We start from the raw sequence: 16,889 nt of genomic DNA, 5'->3' as shown, positions 1-16,889 counted from the left end.
TGTTTGCTTCTCCAGGTGAAGCTCACAGAACAGCTTTGTGAGATGACAAAGCACCACCCATTTCCAACGTTTCCCCATCAGGCTCACGCTCCTCGGATGGCCGCGCCCCTCACATACCCAGGGAGGCCCGCCCAGGACCCCGAGGGAGGCCCTTCCCGCCGTCCGGCTCTACCTCCGGGACTCGCCCTGCTGCACCGCTGGCCTGGGCTGGCCGCGCTCACCTGGCGAGGGGTGGTGTGCGGGGGGCGGGCCAGCGAAGTCCAGCTTGTCCTTGAGGTCCTCCTCGTTCTCCATCTGCCAGCGCAGCCCGACCTGCTCCCAGAGGCCGGCTGCCTCGCACCTGCCGCACAACACAGACCCGGGTCAGGGGGCGCCCTCGGGGGGGCGGCCGGGTCTCTGCCCGAGGGAGCTCACCAGTGAGTCTGCCACGCCTCCATCACTAACCCAAGCAAAGTGCTAAAGATGCAAAACTGTACTGTCAAAGTCCCATGGCCTCCAAGCACGCGGGATGCGGGGACACGGTGGCTCCCACAAGACTCTGGACCAAAGGAAACAACCACCGCCGTAAACAACAGCTTAGGAAAAGCCAGCGCCTGGTGAGGCGAGCAGGAGGGAGGCGCGCGGCACGGCGGCTCTGGGGCGGGACGTGTTGCCCTGGCACCCAGAACCTCGGCCTGTCCGCCACGTTGCCACTTACGCGATCTCGGGGATCTCGTCGTCGAGGCTGCTCAGGAGAAGCGGGATGAGCTTGTGCAAGAATGAGTAGCGGTCCCGCAGGTGCAGCAGCCAGCCCCCGACCACACGCGCCACTGCCTGGCGCACCTGCAGGCAGAGGAGGGTGAGCGGCCTGCACGCGCGTGGGGCCCGCGGCAGCCCAGGCCCCCGTGCGGGCACACAGAGGCCCCAGAGCCCGCTCCGGTGCTCTGGCAGCTCTGCATCCCCATCTCGGGCCTGGAACGAGATGCTAGCACCCTAGGTCTCGCTGCTTCAACCCCTGTCCTCCGGGCTCAGGCCGGACCCTCCACTGGCCACGGCAGGTCCTGCAGCCCCGCCTCAGCCCTGTGGCATGTTTGCGGCCTCCTGTGTGGGAACCTCCTGGCTGGGCTGGGCACTGGCCGCCTATGTCCAAGAAGGTGACGTGCGTGCCTCTACCCACCTCACCCACTGCAGGGAAGAGGTGAGCTTCATGTCGCATGTGACCCGGGGAGCAGCAACAGGCCTGTTTTTATCATGTTCTGATTGGACCCAAGGATTCCGATGCCCGTTCCAGTTTAGTCGGGCAGGATCCCACCCACGGGGGCTCGGGTTACATTGCACCCCGCGGGCTCCCAAAGTAGCCAGCACTGGACAAGGAGCAGCCGCGCTGCCTCGGCTTCGGGTTCTCCTCTACGTCACTGGAACTCACCTGGGAGGTAAGTTTCATTCTTTCATCCGCCCCTCCCCTCCCCTTCCATCTACCCCCCTCCCCGGGGCCCCCCCTGTCATTCCTGAGCGCCAGTGAGGGGCTGGGGGCCAACCAGACCTGCTCCCTCTCCCTTCCACCAGGGTTCTGGCCCAGGGCAGGTGCGCACAAGCGCCCAGGGCCTGAGCTGATCGCCTGTGGGGCGCCAGCAGCGGGGCAGGTGGGGCTGTTCCCAGGCAGGCTCCTGGGCAAACACCTATACGGTCACATCCTTGGAGCCTCAACAGCAGGGTCAGTGCTTTATCCCAACTACACAAAGCACACAGAACTCCGTCTTCTAGATGAAACACCCACAATCAGAGACGAGCAATGTGCAGAGGGAGCGCCCGACGGTCAGGGCGAGCCTGGGGCAACCGAGGGCACGTGCCTGCTTATGGGCAGTGACTTAACCTGAGCTGGGTGCTCTCACCTGGATGGTGCACTCAGGGGACCGGGGCCTTTCTGGGCCTGGAGGAAGCTGTGACAGCCCTGCTGCACCGGGACACCACCCCTTCCCACCTCCTTGGACATATCCTGCAGACCTCAAGTGACCAGGCTCCCGAGGGAAAAGTGAGGCCATCCCTCTGGGGCCCCTGCTGAGAAAGTAGGGAGGGACGGGCCTCTCATCACTCCCTGGGTAAGTGATCGGAGCCTCTAATCTTCCTGTGTAATAGAACAGGCACCTGGAGCCATTCTGGCTGTCTGCACACACTCTAGCAAAACTGTCCTGACTCGTGCAAGTTCAATGTTTCATTGTATAAAGTAACTGTGACCAGCACAGAGAAAGGTGCTCAGCATCACTAATCACTAATCCTCAGGAAAATGCAAGTCAAAACCACAGGGAGATACCAGCTCACGGATGCAGAGGAACTGGATCCCTTGTACATTGCTGGTAGGAATGCAAAGCAGTGCAGCCACGTGGAACACAGTTTGGTGACTTCAACAAGCTGCACATGTGTTACTGTAGGACGGACACAGCAATTCCACTCCTGAGTGTTTACCCGAAAGAAGTGAAGCAGGACTCAAACGGATCCCTGCACACCATCGTCCTCAGCATCCCTATGCACAACAGCTAGAAGGTGGCAACAACCCAAGAGTCCGTGGACGGATGAATGGAGGAACGCAGTGTGGTCTGTCCACACGGTGGATGCTACTTAGCCTTAAAAGGAGCAAAGCACTGACACCTGCCACAGCTGGGTGGACCTCACCAACACAATGCTGAGTGAGAGAGGCCAGCCACAACAGACCCCATCCTGATTCCACTTACATGAAACAGCTAAATTGTCAGATCCAGAGAGACAGAAAGATTAGAGGTCATCAGGAGGGTGGAGGGGACGGGGAGTAATTGCTTAATGGTCACAGTTTCTGTTCGCGATGATAAAAAAAGTTCTGGATGGTGGTGATGGTTGCACAGCACTGTGAATGTACTTAATGTCACTGAACTGTGCACTTAAAAATGGCTAAAATGGCAAATTTTGTTATAAACATTTTACGAAAAAATTTAAAATTAATGATGTAATATATCAAAAACATTGAATGCTTTAAGTGAGGGAATTGTATGGTATGTAAATTATGGCTTGATAAAGGTGTTTTAAAAAATGAAACAGGGGCTTCCCTGGTGGCGCAGTGGTTGAGAGTCTGCCTGCCGATGCAGGGGACATGGGTTCGTGCCCCGGTCCGGGAAGATCCCACATGCCGCGGAGCGGCTGGGCCCGTGAGCCATGGCCACTGAGCCTGCGCATCCAGAGCCTGTGCTCCGCAACGGGAGAGGCCACAACAGTGAGAGGCCTGCGTGCCGAAAAAAAAAAAAAAAAAATGAAACAAATCAAAATAAAGAGTTAATTATAAGGGAGCCCCCATAAGACGATCAGCTGATTACTCTACAGAAACGCTGCAGGCCAGAAAGGAGTGGCAAGATATATTCAAAGTCCTGAAAGGGAAAAATCTGCAACCCAGGATACTCTATCCAGCAAGATTACCATTTAGAATAGAAGGAGAGAAAAAGAATTTCTCAGACAAGCAAAAACTAGAAGAACACAGCAATACTAAACCTATCCTAAAAGAAATATTGAAAAGTCTTCTCTAGATAGAAAAGAAGCGAGAAGCTATAGGAAAGAGAAAAATCACAATTGGAAAGTAAATCACTTAAATAACCCAGTATACAGGTTAAAAAAAAAATGTAAAAAATTTTTGTGACAGCAACAATAGCCACAATGAATGACAAAAGGATAACTATGAAGATGTAAAAGAGGACATCAAAATCATAAAACGTGGGCGAGATGAAGATGTAAAAGAGGACATCAACATCATAAAACGTGGGCGAGAGGAGTAAGAAAATGTCGATTTTTTTTCGTTTAGAATGTGTTTGAGCCCCTAATGACTATCAGTCTAAAGCAAGTAGATATACCTATGGGTTAACATACTTGAAAAACAGGGTAACCACAAATCGAAAACATACAACAGATTCACAAAACCCAAAAAGAAGAGAACACAAGCATAATATAAAAGGAAATCATCAAATCTCTGGCTAGGCTCACCAAGAAGAAAAGAGAGAGGTCCCAAATAAATAAAATAAGAAATGAAAAAGGAAAAATAACAACTGATACTGCAGAAATACAAAAGACCATAAGAGAATACTATGAACAATTATATGTCAACAAATTTGACAACCTAGAAGAAATGGACAAGTGTCTAGAAACATACAGCTCACCAAAATTGAAACAAGAAGAAATAGAAAACTTAAACAGACCAATTACTAGAAGTAGAATCTGTAATAAAAAAGCTCCCTGGGCTTCCCTGGTGGTGCAGTGGCTGAGAATCTGCCTGCCAATGCAGGGGACATGGGTTTGAGCCCTGGTCTGGGAAGATCCCACATGCCGCGGAGCAACTGGGCCCATGAGCCACAATTACTGAGCTTGCACGTCTGGAGCCTCTGCTCCGCAACAAGAGAGGCCGTGATAGTGAGAGGTCTGCACACCGCGATGAAGAGTGGCCCCCGCTTGCCACAACTAGAGAAAGCCCTCGCACAGAAATGAAGACCCAACACAGCCATAAATAAATAAATAAATTAAGTAATTAATTAAAAAAAAGAAAAAGCTCCTTGCAAGGAATTCCCTGGCGGTGCAGTGGTTAGGACTTGGCGCTTTCACTGCCAGGGCCCAGGTTCAATCCCTTCTTGGGGAACTAAGATCCCACAAGCTGCATGGTGTGGCAAAAAACAAACAAACAAGAACAAAAACAAAACAAAAACTCCCTGCAAACAAAAATCCAGGACTGGGTGGCTTCACTGAGGAATTCTACCAAGCATACAAAGAATGTACACCTATCCTCCTCAAACTCTTCCAAAAGACTGAAAAGGAGGTAACACTCCCAAAGACATTCTATGAAGCCACCATCACCCTGATACCAAAATCAGACAAAGACACCACCAAAAAAGAAAATTATAGGCCAATATCTTCCATGAATATAGATGCAAAAATTCTCAACCAAATATTACCAAACCCAATCCAAGAACACATAAAAAAGATCATACACCACGACCACGTTGGACTCATCCCAGGGTCACAAGGATGGTTCAACATACGCAAATCCATCAATGTGAAACACCACATCAACAAAAGACAAAAACCACATGCTCATCTCAAGAGATGCAGAAAAAGCATTTGATAAAATTCAACATCCATTCATGATAAAAACTCTTACCAAAGTGGGTATAGAAATAACATATCTCAACATAATAAAAGCTACTTGTGACAAACCCACAGCCAACACAATACTCAACGGTGAAAAGCTGAAAGTCTTCCTCCACTCTCACCACTTCTATTCAACATATATTGGAAGTCCTAGCCACAGCAATCAGATAAGAAAAAAGAATAAAAGGTATCCAAGTTGGAACAGAAGAGGTAAAATTCTCACTATATGCAGATGACATGATACTATATTTAGAAAACCATGAAGACTCCACACAAAAGCTACTAGAACTGATGAACAAATTCAGCAAAGTAGCAGGACACAAGATTACCATAGAGAAATTGGTTGCATTTCTTTACACTAACAATGAAGCATCATAAGGAAATTAAAACAAAAAAGACTTTTAAAAATTGCAACCAAAAAATTAAAATACTTAGGCATAAATCTGACCAAGGAGGTAAAAGACTTACGTGCTGAAAGCTATAAAACATAAAGAAATCTATAGATTCAATGTGATACCTATCAAATTACCCATGACATTTTTCATAGAGTGAGAACAAATAATCCTAAAATTTACATGGAATCATAAAAGATCCAGAATTGCCAAGGCAAACCTGAGGAAAAAGAAAAAAGCAGAAGGCATAACCCTCCCAGACTTCAGACAATACTATGAAGCTACAGTAATCAAAAGAGCATGGTAGGGGCTTCCTTGGTGCAGTGGTTAAGAATCCGCCTGCCGGGCTTCCCTGGTGGCGCAGTGGTTGAGAGTCTGCCTGCAGATGCAGGGAACACGGGTTTGTGCCCCAGTCCGGGAAGATCCCACATGCCGTGGAGTGGCTGGGCCCGTGAGCCATGGCCGCTGAGCCTGCGCGTCCGGAGCCTGTGCTCCGTAACGGGAGAGGCCACCGCAGTGAGAGGCCTGCGTACCGAAAAAAAAAAAAGAATCCGCCTGCCAATGCAGGGGACACGGGTTCAAGCCCTGGTCTGGGAAGATCCCATATGCCACAGAGCAACTAAGCCCATGCGCCACAAGAAGCCACTGCAATGAGAAGTCCGTGCACTGCAACAAAGAGCAGCCCTCGCTCGCCACAACTAGAGAAAGCCCATGTGCAGCAACGAAGACCCAACGCAGCCAAAAATAAATTTATTTAAAAAAAAAAACCAGCATGGTATTGGCACAAAAACAAACATATGGATCAATGGACTAGAGAGCCCAGAAATAAACCCACACAACTATGGACAATTAATCTTTGACAAAGGAGGCAAGAATACACAATGGGGAAAAGACGGTCTCTTCAGCAAGTGGTGTTGGGACAGTTGGACAGGCGCATGTAAATCAATGAAGTTAGAACACACCCTCTCACCATACACAAAAATAAACTCAAAATGGCTTAAAAACTTAAACATAAGACATGACACCATAAAACTCCTAGAAAAGAACATAAGCAAAACATTCTCTGACATAAATCATACAAAGGGTCAGTCTCCAAAGCAACAGAAATAATAGCAAAAATAAACAAATGGGACCTAATCAAACTCACAATCTTTTGTACAGCCATGGAAACCATAAGCAAAACGAAAAGATGACCTATGGACTGGGAGAAAATATTTTCAAATGATGTGACCGAGGGATTAATTCCCAAAATATACAAACAGCTCATACAGCTCAACACCAAAAAACCAAACAACCCAATCGAAAAATGGGCAGAAGACCTAAATAGACATTTCTCTAAAGAAGACATACAGATGGTCAACAGGCACATGAAAAGATGCTCAACGTTGGTAATTATTTGAGAAATGCAAATCAAAACTACAGTGAGGTATCACCTCACACAGGTCAGAATGGCCATCATTAAAAAGTCTACAAATAACCAATGCTGGAGAGTGTGGAGAAAAGGGAACCCTCCTACAGTGTTGGTGGGAATGTAAGTTGGTGCAGACACTATGGAGAACAGTACGGAGGGTCCTCAAAAAACTAAAGCTATAGCTAACATATGATCCAGCAATCCCACTCCTGGGCATATATCCAGAGAAAGCCATAATTCGAAAAGATTCATGCACCCCTATGTTCACAGCAGCACTATTCACTATAGCCAAGACATGGAAACAACCTAAATGTCCACGGACAGATGAATGGATAAAGAAGATGTGGTATATATATACAGTGGAATATTACTCAGCCGTAAAAAAAGAATGAAATAATGCCACTTGCAGCAACACGGATGAACCTAGAGATTGTCATACTAAGTGAAGTAAGTCAGAGAAAGACAAATACCATGTGATATCACTTATATGTGGAATCTAAAATATGACACAAATGAACCTATCTATGAAACAGAAATAGACTCAGACATAGAGAACACACTTGTGGTTGCCAAGGGGGAGGAGGGTGGGAGAGGGATGGAGGGGGAGTTTGGGAGTAGCAGATGCAAACTAGTTCATATGGGTAAACAACCAGGTAAACAACCAGGATGGGTAAACAACCAGGTCCTACTGTAGAGCACGGGGACTATATTCAACATCCTGTCATAAACCATAATGGAAAAGCGTCTAAAAGACAACGTACATATATGTCTAACTGAATCACTTTGCTGCACAACAAATTAACACAACGTTGTAAATCAACTATATGCCAATAAAAAAAAAAGAAGAAAGAAACAAATCAAGAACGTGTGGTTGGAGGCAGGGTGGGTTGCTGCGAGCGGCCTGGGGCCAGACCCAGGCCTGGAGCGGGAGGCCAGCTCCAGCTGGGGGCCCTGCGTACCTTACAGCAGCCCCAAGCCTCGGACGTGGAGGACTTCCGTGGGAAGGAATGAGATGATCTTTAATGTATGGATGGACAGGACACGAGGAGGCTGGCACTCCTGCTGTCGGGGCCACAGGGGCCACGGGCCGACCACCCTGCAAGTCCCCCACTGGCAACCACCGCTCCTCCCACCCCAAGGGACCGGAGCCCTTCACCCCATCCTCCCTTTGGGAGAGAGCCTGCCCTCACAGCCTTCACTCTGCTCCCCACGGCCTCAAATCCATGACACGCCCTCTGAGCTGGCTTCTGCCAACAAGAGCCGGTTCTCTCACCTCCACCTGCCTGCCTGTCTTGTCTGTCTGTCTCTCCTCAGGCCCCAAAGCCAATGGAAGGAATTACCCCAACACACCAACCCTGGCTCCATCCTCCTCCCAGGCCTCGTTTGCCAACCTCTGCGGCTTTTTGATTAAATCACCTTGATGGAGGAGGATGTTACAGATGCTTCTGCAAACCGTGGAAATACTCAGTTTAGAGTTTCTTCCTAAAAGGAAGCAGTCCTTAACAAATATATTAAGACAACTCAGGTCTCCCCCAGCTTCTCAAAGACGTGAAATAGGAACACCTGTGACCGCGAATGATGGAAGGACACTTAACGTCACATATAGTGGCTTTAAAAAAAGACAAAAGTGAGGGAGTGACAAATAGCACACTGGCACACTTCTGGTGGAGAAAAGGGACTGCCTGGAGGAGAAACTCTGGTTACCTGGGGGACATCATCAAAGAGCCGCTGAGCAAAGTGAGGAAGGACGTCGTCCACTGACTTCCCGCTGCCAAACTGGATCACCGTGCCCGTGGCCTCGATGACGGCCACCCGCACCTTCCAGTGCTGGTGGGAGATGGACTGCATCAGGGGGCCGATCAAGGATTCCGACTGCATGTGGAAGTGGTCTGTGGGATGGGGAGACCATCAGTCACCAGGGGCGCCTGTGAGCGTCAACCCTGGCCTAGTTCCCTTGGGCTGGCCACACACAGCTTTGTACCCCAGCACCAGAAGAGGTGCAGAGTTGGGCGTGTGACCCAAACAACACCTCTCCGACCCAGAGACTTGGGAGGACCAAAGGGAAAAGGCCGGGGCTGGACCCATCTCAGCTGAACACAAGAGCTGGGAGGGGAGAACCTGAAGCTGCAGATGGCTGCGACAAGCACTCCAGAGTACGCTGAGTGGGGAGACACTGTGTGTCCCCACCTCTGGATGAGTCTGCAGCCAGACACCCAGCACGACCGCAGGAAGCTGGATCAGCACCGCCTCAGGCAAAGCCACCCCACTTCCTAAAGGCCTCACAGGAAGTCACGACCAAGGGCTCTTCGTGACAGCCAAGCGAACCCTCTGGTTTAGCAGTTGTGCCGCTGCTTGAGACCTTTCTGTAAGATCGCTATTTCTGTGATACTTGGGGCCAGTTCTTTCAGCATTCGGGTCCTGAGATCGAGGCAGGCTTCGGTCCACTACTGCCCAGTGTGCGGGGAGCCAGAGGAGAGACCCCGTGCGCACAACTGGGGGGTGGGGGACAGAGGGGACGGCGTTGACACGGGGAGCTGCTTCACTCGGCAACCAGCGAGCATCCACTGCGGGCAGGCACTGCGCTCCGGGCTGCGGGTGCAACAGGGTGCGGACGAGGGCGGGCTTGGGGAGGGGGCGACGTGGGAGGAGACAAGGGCGGGCACCTGGCGTGGCGCGCGCCAGGCCCGCGGCGCACTCGCAGCTCTCTCGGCGCACGGCGGCGAAGGGGTCAAGCAGCGTGCAGCGCAGCACGCGCACCGCGTCGTCCAGGTGGGGCGCGAGCGCAGCGCCGCTCAGGCGTACGGCCAGGTGGAGCAGCTGCACTAGCGCCAGGCGCAGCTCCTCGCAGACCTCGGGCGGTGGGCGGCGCGCGGGCTCGGGGCCGGCCAGGCGCGCGGCGAGAGCGGGCAGCAGGCGCGGGAGGGCGTCACGGGGCCGGGCGGCTCGCCGCAGGCCCAAGTCCAGCAGGTGTACGGCCAGCGCGCGGCAGCCCTCGGCCGGGTCGGCCAGGCAGCGCAGCAGGCGCGGCAGCAGCAAGCGCGCCCACGGGCCCTGAAAGGCGGCGGCTGCGGCGGCGGGGTCACCGTCGGGCGCCTCGGGCCGCGCCGCCTCCAGGGTGCGCTGCAGCGCCTCCAGCGCGCGCCGCCGGCCCAGCTTGCTGTCGGCCTCCAGACCGGGCAGCATGCGGCTCAGTACGCGGCTTAGCTCCGCCGCCTCGGCCGTCTCGGCGGCTTCCGCCGGGTCCGGGGACGCCGCGGCCTCGGTCGCCGCCAGCGCCGCCATCTCCCCCGCGTTGCTAGTCACCAGGGGAGACCGGCGCTTTTACGACGGTCGCGGCGCGGATTACGGCGCGTTTTCCGGTCGGCTCCGAGAGTAACTTTATTGGCAGCTCGGAACACTGACAGGACACGGCCGGGGGGCGGGGCCGGGGCGGGGAGTCGGAGGGCTGAGGGGACGCGGGCCAGGCCGGGGGTCCTGGGCAGGTCTGGAGCCCGATATGATGGCCGCTGCGGACCTGTGTACAGTCAGGCGTGGTGGTCGTGCCCTTTCGTGTCCTCAGGTGGCTACTGTGACCCTCACCTCTCCTGCATGCCCGGGTCGGACCAGTTCCGTCGGATACGGTGACGTGGAGAGGGCACCTGGTCTCTCCGGCTCGGGTCTTCGTCTAGTGGGTGACACGTTAATCAGCGTGCAGTTACCGTGGTCCTGAGGGATGAAGGCCAAGGAACTTGGCGTAGACTGGAAGGCTTCCTGGAGGAGGTGACAGCCCCAGCGTAATATAGTGGGTAATTAAGAGTTAACTAGGTGAAGGGGGGTGAAAGCGTTGCAAAGGGAGAGGACAGCATGGGCAAAGGCCTATGGTGGGAGTGGGACTGCTCAGTTGTGCCCCCCAAAGTTCACGTAGTGAAGTCCTGACCCCCCCAGGACCTCAAAACATGACCTTACTTAGCAATAGGGCCATTTAGACTCATCAAGTTAAGAAGGATGGGCCGTAATCCATATGACTGTGTCCTTATAGAAAGGGGAAACTGGAGACAGACAAGCACACAGGGAGAACGATCATGAAACACGGATGGCCATCTGCAAGCTTAGGAGAGCGGCCTGGAGCAGACTCACTCCCTCAACGGCTCTGGGGGAAGCAGCCTCTGACACCGTGATCCTGGACTTCTGGATTCCAGAGCAGTGGGGAGATAAATTTGTGTTGTTTAAGCCGCCAGGTTTATTTATGGTACTTGTTTGGGCAGCCCCAGGAACAAATACGGGGAGGGGGCCTGACACTGTTCCGGGAAATGAAGAAAAGTGCCCTGTGGCTAGAGCCCAGGGGCCCAGGGGGAGCAGGGTCCTCTGGGTGGCTCCACTGGGTCCCAGTGGGGGATGCAAGGGAGGATTTAAGGTGGAAGAGTTTCGCGTAAGGTTTGTGATTTTAGAAAACTGCTTTGGCTGTTGCAGAACAGGTTAGCAGGGAGCCAGGCAGTCGCCACATGAGGCCGTTGCGAAGGCCGTGCTCTGGCTGAGATGAGTGAGTAAACACTTAAATGGGGGTGGTGGACTTCCCGCCCCAGAAGGTGCTGCAGACTCACTTTCCCAGCTGCTCCCCACGAAGTACAACTAAGTACCTTGCAGCTAGTTCAGCAGACAATGGGGAAAGGCTCTGAGCTGGAAAGGAGACGGGCTGACTGGGGACTCCAGCACTGGAGGAACAGCCATGGGATGGGTCCCTGGAGTTTCTCTTTCTTGTTTACAGGTTCCTGGAATAGGCGCTAGAGGGGGCTGCAACCCAGACCTGCCGACAGGCCACTCACTGAGTACACGATCACTGCCTCAGCATCTGTTCTGTGTGGCCCGCTGCCTGCGGGGCCTTGAACTGACAGGAGCCCTCCCGCGAGTGCGTGACCTAGATGACAGCCCGCAGAGTCACCAGTAAACCGAAGTTCCTGATGTGACCCCCCCGCCCAACACCCTTGTGATAACCTCTCTCCCTGTGGGCCCCATAGATTAAACCCCTGTGAAGCTCACCAAAACCCTGCTCCCTCTGGTTTGAACTGACCTATCCAGCCTTAGCCCAGGAACCCCAAAGCACAGCCCTGTGGACCTAATACAGGTGTGCGCCCCGGGTCCCGACTCCTGGGCACTCTGCCTGTACCTCCTCCAGGACCTGTGAGTCGTAAGCTTCCCTGTTCTGCTGTTTCTTGAGGTCTCTGTTGAACCACCAGGCAGCCTGGCCACATGCCTTCTGACACTGCAGGCAGCACCCACAGGGATGGAGTGACAGCCGGGGCAGCACCGGGAGAATGGAGCAGACAGGAAGGGCATTGCAAGGGATGGGGAAATAAAACTATCATTGGAACCACAGGCCATAAAAGTAGGCTGGAATTTATACACTAAACCTAAATTGGATGACTTTCTGCTGAAATAGAAGATTAATTTTTTGTTTGATGTGGACCATTTTTTAAAGTTTTTATTGAATTTGTTACAATATTGCTTCTTCTTTTTTTTTTTTTTAATATATTTTGGTGTTTTGGCCGCGAGGCATGCGGGATCCTAGATCCCTGGCCAGGGATAGAACCTGCACCCCTTGCATTGGAAGGCGAAGTCTGAACCACTGGACTGCCAGGGAAGTCTCTGAAATAGAAGATTTAAATAAAATCAGGATTCTTCTAACACAATAACCAAAATGTCCAGTATACAGTAAAAAACCACTGGCCATACCAAGAACCAAGGAAAACCATTATTTGAACATGAAAAGAAGTGAACTGACGTGAACACCAAGATAAATCTTGGAATTATCTGAAAAGGATTTTAAAGCAGTCATAAAAATGCTTTTAAAAATATTTATGGGGCTTCCCGGGTGGCGCAGTGGTTGAGAGTCCGCCTGCAGATGCAGGGGACGCGGGTTCGTGCCCCGGTCTGGGAAGATCCCACATGCCGTGGAGCGGCTGGGCCCGTGAGCCGTGGCCGCTGAGCCTGCGCGTCCGGAGGCCGTGCTCCGCAACGGGAGAGGCCACAACAGTGAGAGGCCTGCGTACCGCAAAAACAACAGCAACAACAAAAAAGTGCACAGAGCCTCAGATCTGCAGGACAATCGTTTTTATCACCAGAGTCTCAGAACAGGAGGAGGGAGAATGTGGGCTGAAAAAGTGTTTGAAGAAATAATGGCTGAAAACTTCCCAAATTTGGTGAAAGACATAAACCCATAGGTACAAGAAGCTAAGGAACCCCTATGTAGGATAAGCCTTCTGAAAATCCATACTAAGAAACATCATAATTAAATCTGTGAGGACTAAAGACAGAAAAAAAAATGTAAAAACAGCCAGAGAGAAATGATGTGTTCCCTAGAGAGGAACACCAGTGTGAATGACAGATTTCTCATCTGAAATCACAGCAGCCAGAAGGAAGTGGCATATTTTTTTTTATATATATTTTTTATATCTGATTGTTGAAGCAAAAACTATAATACTGGGACTTCCCTGGTGGCACAGTGGTTAAGAATCTGCCTGCCAATGCAGGGGACAAGGGTTCGATCTCTGGTCTGGGAAGATCCCACATGCTGCAGAGCAACTAAGCCTGTGCACCATAACTACTGAGCCTGCACTCTAGAGCCCATGTGCCACAACTACTGAATCCCAGGCGCCTAGAGCCTGTGCTCCGCAACAAGAGAAGCCACCGCTATGAGAAGCCCGTGCACCACAACAAAGAGTAGACCCTGCTCTCCGCACCTAGGGAAAAGCCAGCATGCAGCAACAAAGACCCAATGCAGCCAAAAATAAATCAATTTATATATAAAAATTATAATACCGATGAGCTCTGTGCACGTGGGGGAAATATTTACAATAATTATATTTGAAAAGTGAGGGTAAAGGGAGGTTTCTGCACTGCACTAGATGTGAAACATCGGTACCAGTAAACTGATAATTACATACGTGCACAGGAGTGTGTAGAACAGCCACTAAGAAAAGTAAACAGTGATATACTCAATACGTTACAAAGTGGAATTCTAAAGGATATTCAAGTATCCCATAATATGGCACGAGGAAACAAACACAAATAATAAAATGGCAAACTTAGCCTCTATCAATAGTTCAAAATGTAAAGGGGCCAAACACACCAGTTAGAAGACAAAGATTTGCAGAGGGAATAAAAAACCACGACCCAACTATATGTCATTTACCGTATGCTAAAACTCACTTCAAACGTAATGATGTGGGTAGGTTGAAAGAAAAAGGAAAAAGACATCGTGTAAACATTCACTTATAAAAAGCACAATGACTAATATCAGCTAATTTCCCTTCAGAGCGAGGGAAATTTCTACAGAAAAGGAGGTGCATTGTATAAGAATAAAAGGATCCATCCACCAGGAGGACACATAGCAATCGCAAATGCTTATGACCCAAACAACAAACCTTCAAGATACACGAAGCAAACACTGGCAGAGCTGAAAGGAGAGAGACCAACCCCCAGTTCCAGGTGAGGACCTCAGCGCCCACTCCACAAGTGCTGGAACTACTAGACATTCCACAAGGACACAACACCATCAACCAAAGGGATCGGTGGACATTTACAGACCCTCCACCCAACAGAGCAGGATGCCCGGTATTCACAGGTGCCCAGGGACATGCCAGGATAGACTATCCATAAAACAGACCTCAGCAAATGTAAAAGAAGTGAAGTCACAGAGAGCATTTTCTCTGACAAAAAATGGAATCAAACTAAAAATCAGTAACAGACAATCTTCAAACATGGAAATTAACTCGGTTCTACTCAGAAATAAAGAGGAAGGAACTATCGATACATGCAGGAACTTGGATGCACCTCTAGGGGGTTATGCTGAGTAAAAGAATACAATCATACCAGATACCAATAGTGTGATTCCGTGTGTATAACATGCATGAGATAATTACAGAGATGGGGGACACGTGAGTGGTCCCCAGCTGTTAGGGGTGGGGCTGGGTGCGACTACACGGGTGGCAGAAGGAGCTTGTATAGTGATGGTGCTTGAGTGTCCTGACTGTGGTGGTGGCTACATGAGTACTTAGGGGGTATCTGGCCTCTTGTCCCGTCCCCATTCTTCCAGACTGAATAGAATAAGCAGGGGCAGTAGAACAGGGGGACCAAGGAGAGAAAAGTCTTTATCTGAGCAACATGAAACAGGAACAAGAAGCTACATAAAAGAAGCTGCGTAAAAGGTGGATGATAGAAGCAGATAATGCTAATTTCTGGTTAGTACACGTCCTAGAAAAAGGGATAATCAAAATGGGGCAGAGAAGGTATTCAAAGGGATAACCGAGACATTTGCCAGAGTTAAAAGTGAAAGACCTTCAGATTGAAGGAACTACACAGCACCAGTGAGGCACACGTATTGACATGTTGTGAAACTTAGGAATACCAAAGAAAAACAGGAGTTTGTGGGAGACTGCCAGAGAGAGAACAGGGTGCCTTCAAAGGGACAAGAGTCAAACTGATGTCAGATGTTTTTCTTTAGTTCCACAAATACTTTTGTAATTGCTTCCAGGGGCCCGTTTAGGGTAAAAAAAAAAAAAAAAATGTTGATTTGTTTTTCCCCAACAGGAAAATATACGGACAAATCTGAACACAGTAAAGGAAAGGAAATGATAAAGGTTAGAACAGAAATTAATGAAAGAGTAAAACGAACATACATACAACACAGATTATTAAAACCAAGAGTTTATTCTTTTTAAGGGCTAATAAAATCGATAACCCACCTGTCAGGACTGACAAGGAAAAAAGAAGTTCAAAAGCACGAATACCAACATGAGGGTAAAAGTTTATCATGAAAGGTTCTAAACATTAAAAAGATACTAAAGTAATAATACTTTATGCCAAAAAAATATATGAAATAGAGGAAATCCTAGGAAAACATAATTTACTAAAATCTCCACTAGAAGAAATAGAAACTCAGAATAGTCTACTACCTATTAAAGAAGTTGAATTTATCATTTCAAAGCTTCCCACAATAAAGGCTATAATCACAGATGGCAGCAAACACTTCAGAACACTTAATAAGGAAATAACTCCAACCGCCAAGTTGTCTTCTAAAGTGCCTGTACCATTTTGCATTCCCAGACAGTAATGAATGAGAGCGACCATTGCGTCACATCCTTGCCAGCAATTGGTATTGTCAGTTTTTTTTGAATGTTAGCTATTCTAATGGGTCTGTAGTGGCGTCTTGTTGTTTTATTTGCAATTCCTTATGGCGTATGATGTGAATCTTTTCATATCCTTGTTTTCCATATCTTATTTAGTGAGATGTACGTTCAGATCTTTTGTCCATTTTTAATTGTATTTATTGTTGAGTTTTAAGATTTATATATTTTGATACGTCTTATCAGATATATGTTTTACTATTTTCTCTCACTCGGTGGCTTTTCATTTTCTTAACAGTAATTGGCAGAGCAGAAGTTTTAAATTTTAATAAAATTCAACTTAGTTTTTTTTTTTAAAAAGGAAATAACTCCAATCTGAAAATAGGAAGAGAGAACATCTCCCAACTCATTTTGTGGAGCCGGTGTCACAGCCTTGATCCCAAAAAGTGAGAGGGAAATTACAGAAAGGAATATTAGAGATCAACTTTTTTCAACACAGATGCAAAAATCCTAAACAAAATCTTAACAAATTAAATCTGGAGATAGGCACTTTAGAAAGGATAATACATTGAGACCAGACTGAGTTTATTCCAGGAATGCAAGTTAATTTTTTAACATTAAAAATGTGATTTACCACATTTTTAAAAACATAAATAAATTTATTTCTTTATTTTTGGCTGAGTTGGGTCTTTGTTGCTGCACACAGGCTTCTCTAGTTGTGGCGAGCGGGGGCTACTCTTCGTTGTGGTGCACGGGCTTCTTACTGCGGTGGCTTCTCTTGTCGTGGAGCACGGGCTCTAGGCACGCGGGCTTCAGTAGTTGTGCCTCGTGGGCTCAGTAGCTGTGGCTCGT

At 49.4% G+C, this 16,889-nt stretch overlaps 1 protein-coding gene across 1 annotated transcript in view; it reads right to left on the bottom strand.

The window, feature by feature from the left end:
• Positions 1 to 10,233, bottom strand: part of DNAAF5 (dynein axonemal assembly factor 5) — a 35,622-nt gene extending 25,389 nt beyond the window's left edge. Inside the window, exons 1-4 of the mRNA XM_082669985.1 lie at positions 9,600 to 10,233; positions 8,641 to 8,825; positions 698 to 822; positions 222 to 340 (exon numbers count right to left, since the gene is read on the bottom strand). Of these exons, the coding sequence (XP_082526111.1) occupies positions 222 to 340; positions 698 to 822; positions 8,641 to 8,825; positions 9,600 to 10,218 (1,048 nt within the window). The 5' untranslated portion in view covers positions 10,219 to 10,233. The remainder of the gene's footprint in view (positions 1 to 221; positions 341 to 697; positions 823 to 8,640; positions 8,826 to 9,599) is intronic.
• Between the last annotated feature and the right edge of the window lie 6,656 nt (positions 10,234 to 16,889).

Source organism: Grampus griseus (assembly GCF_964374135.1).
Source record: "Grampus griseus genome assembly, chromosome: 14".
Lineage (NCBI taxonomy): Eukaryota > Metazoa > Chordata > Mammalia > Artiodactyla > Delphinidae > Grampus > Grampus griseus.
The sequence above is the reverse complement of the archived record's forward strand: the minus strand, read 5'-3'. Positions and strand labels throughout refer to the sequence as shown.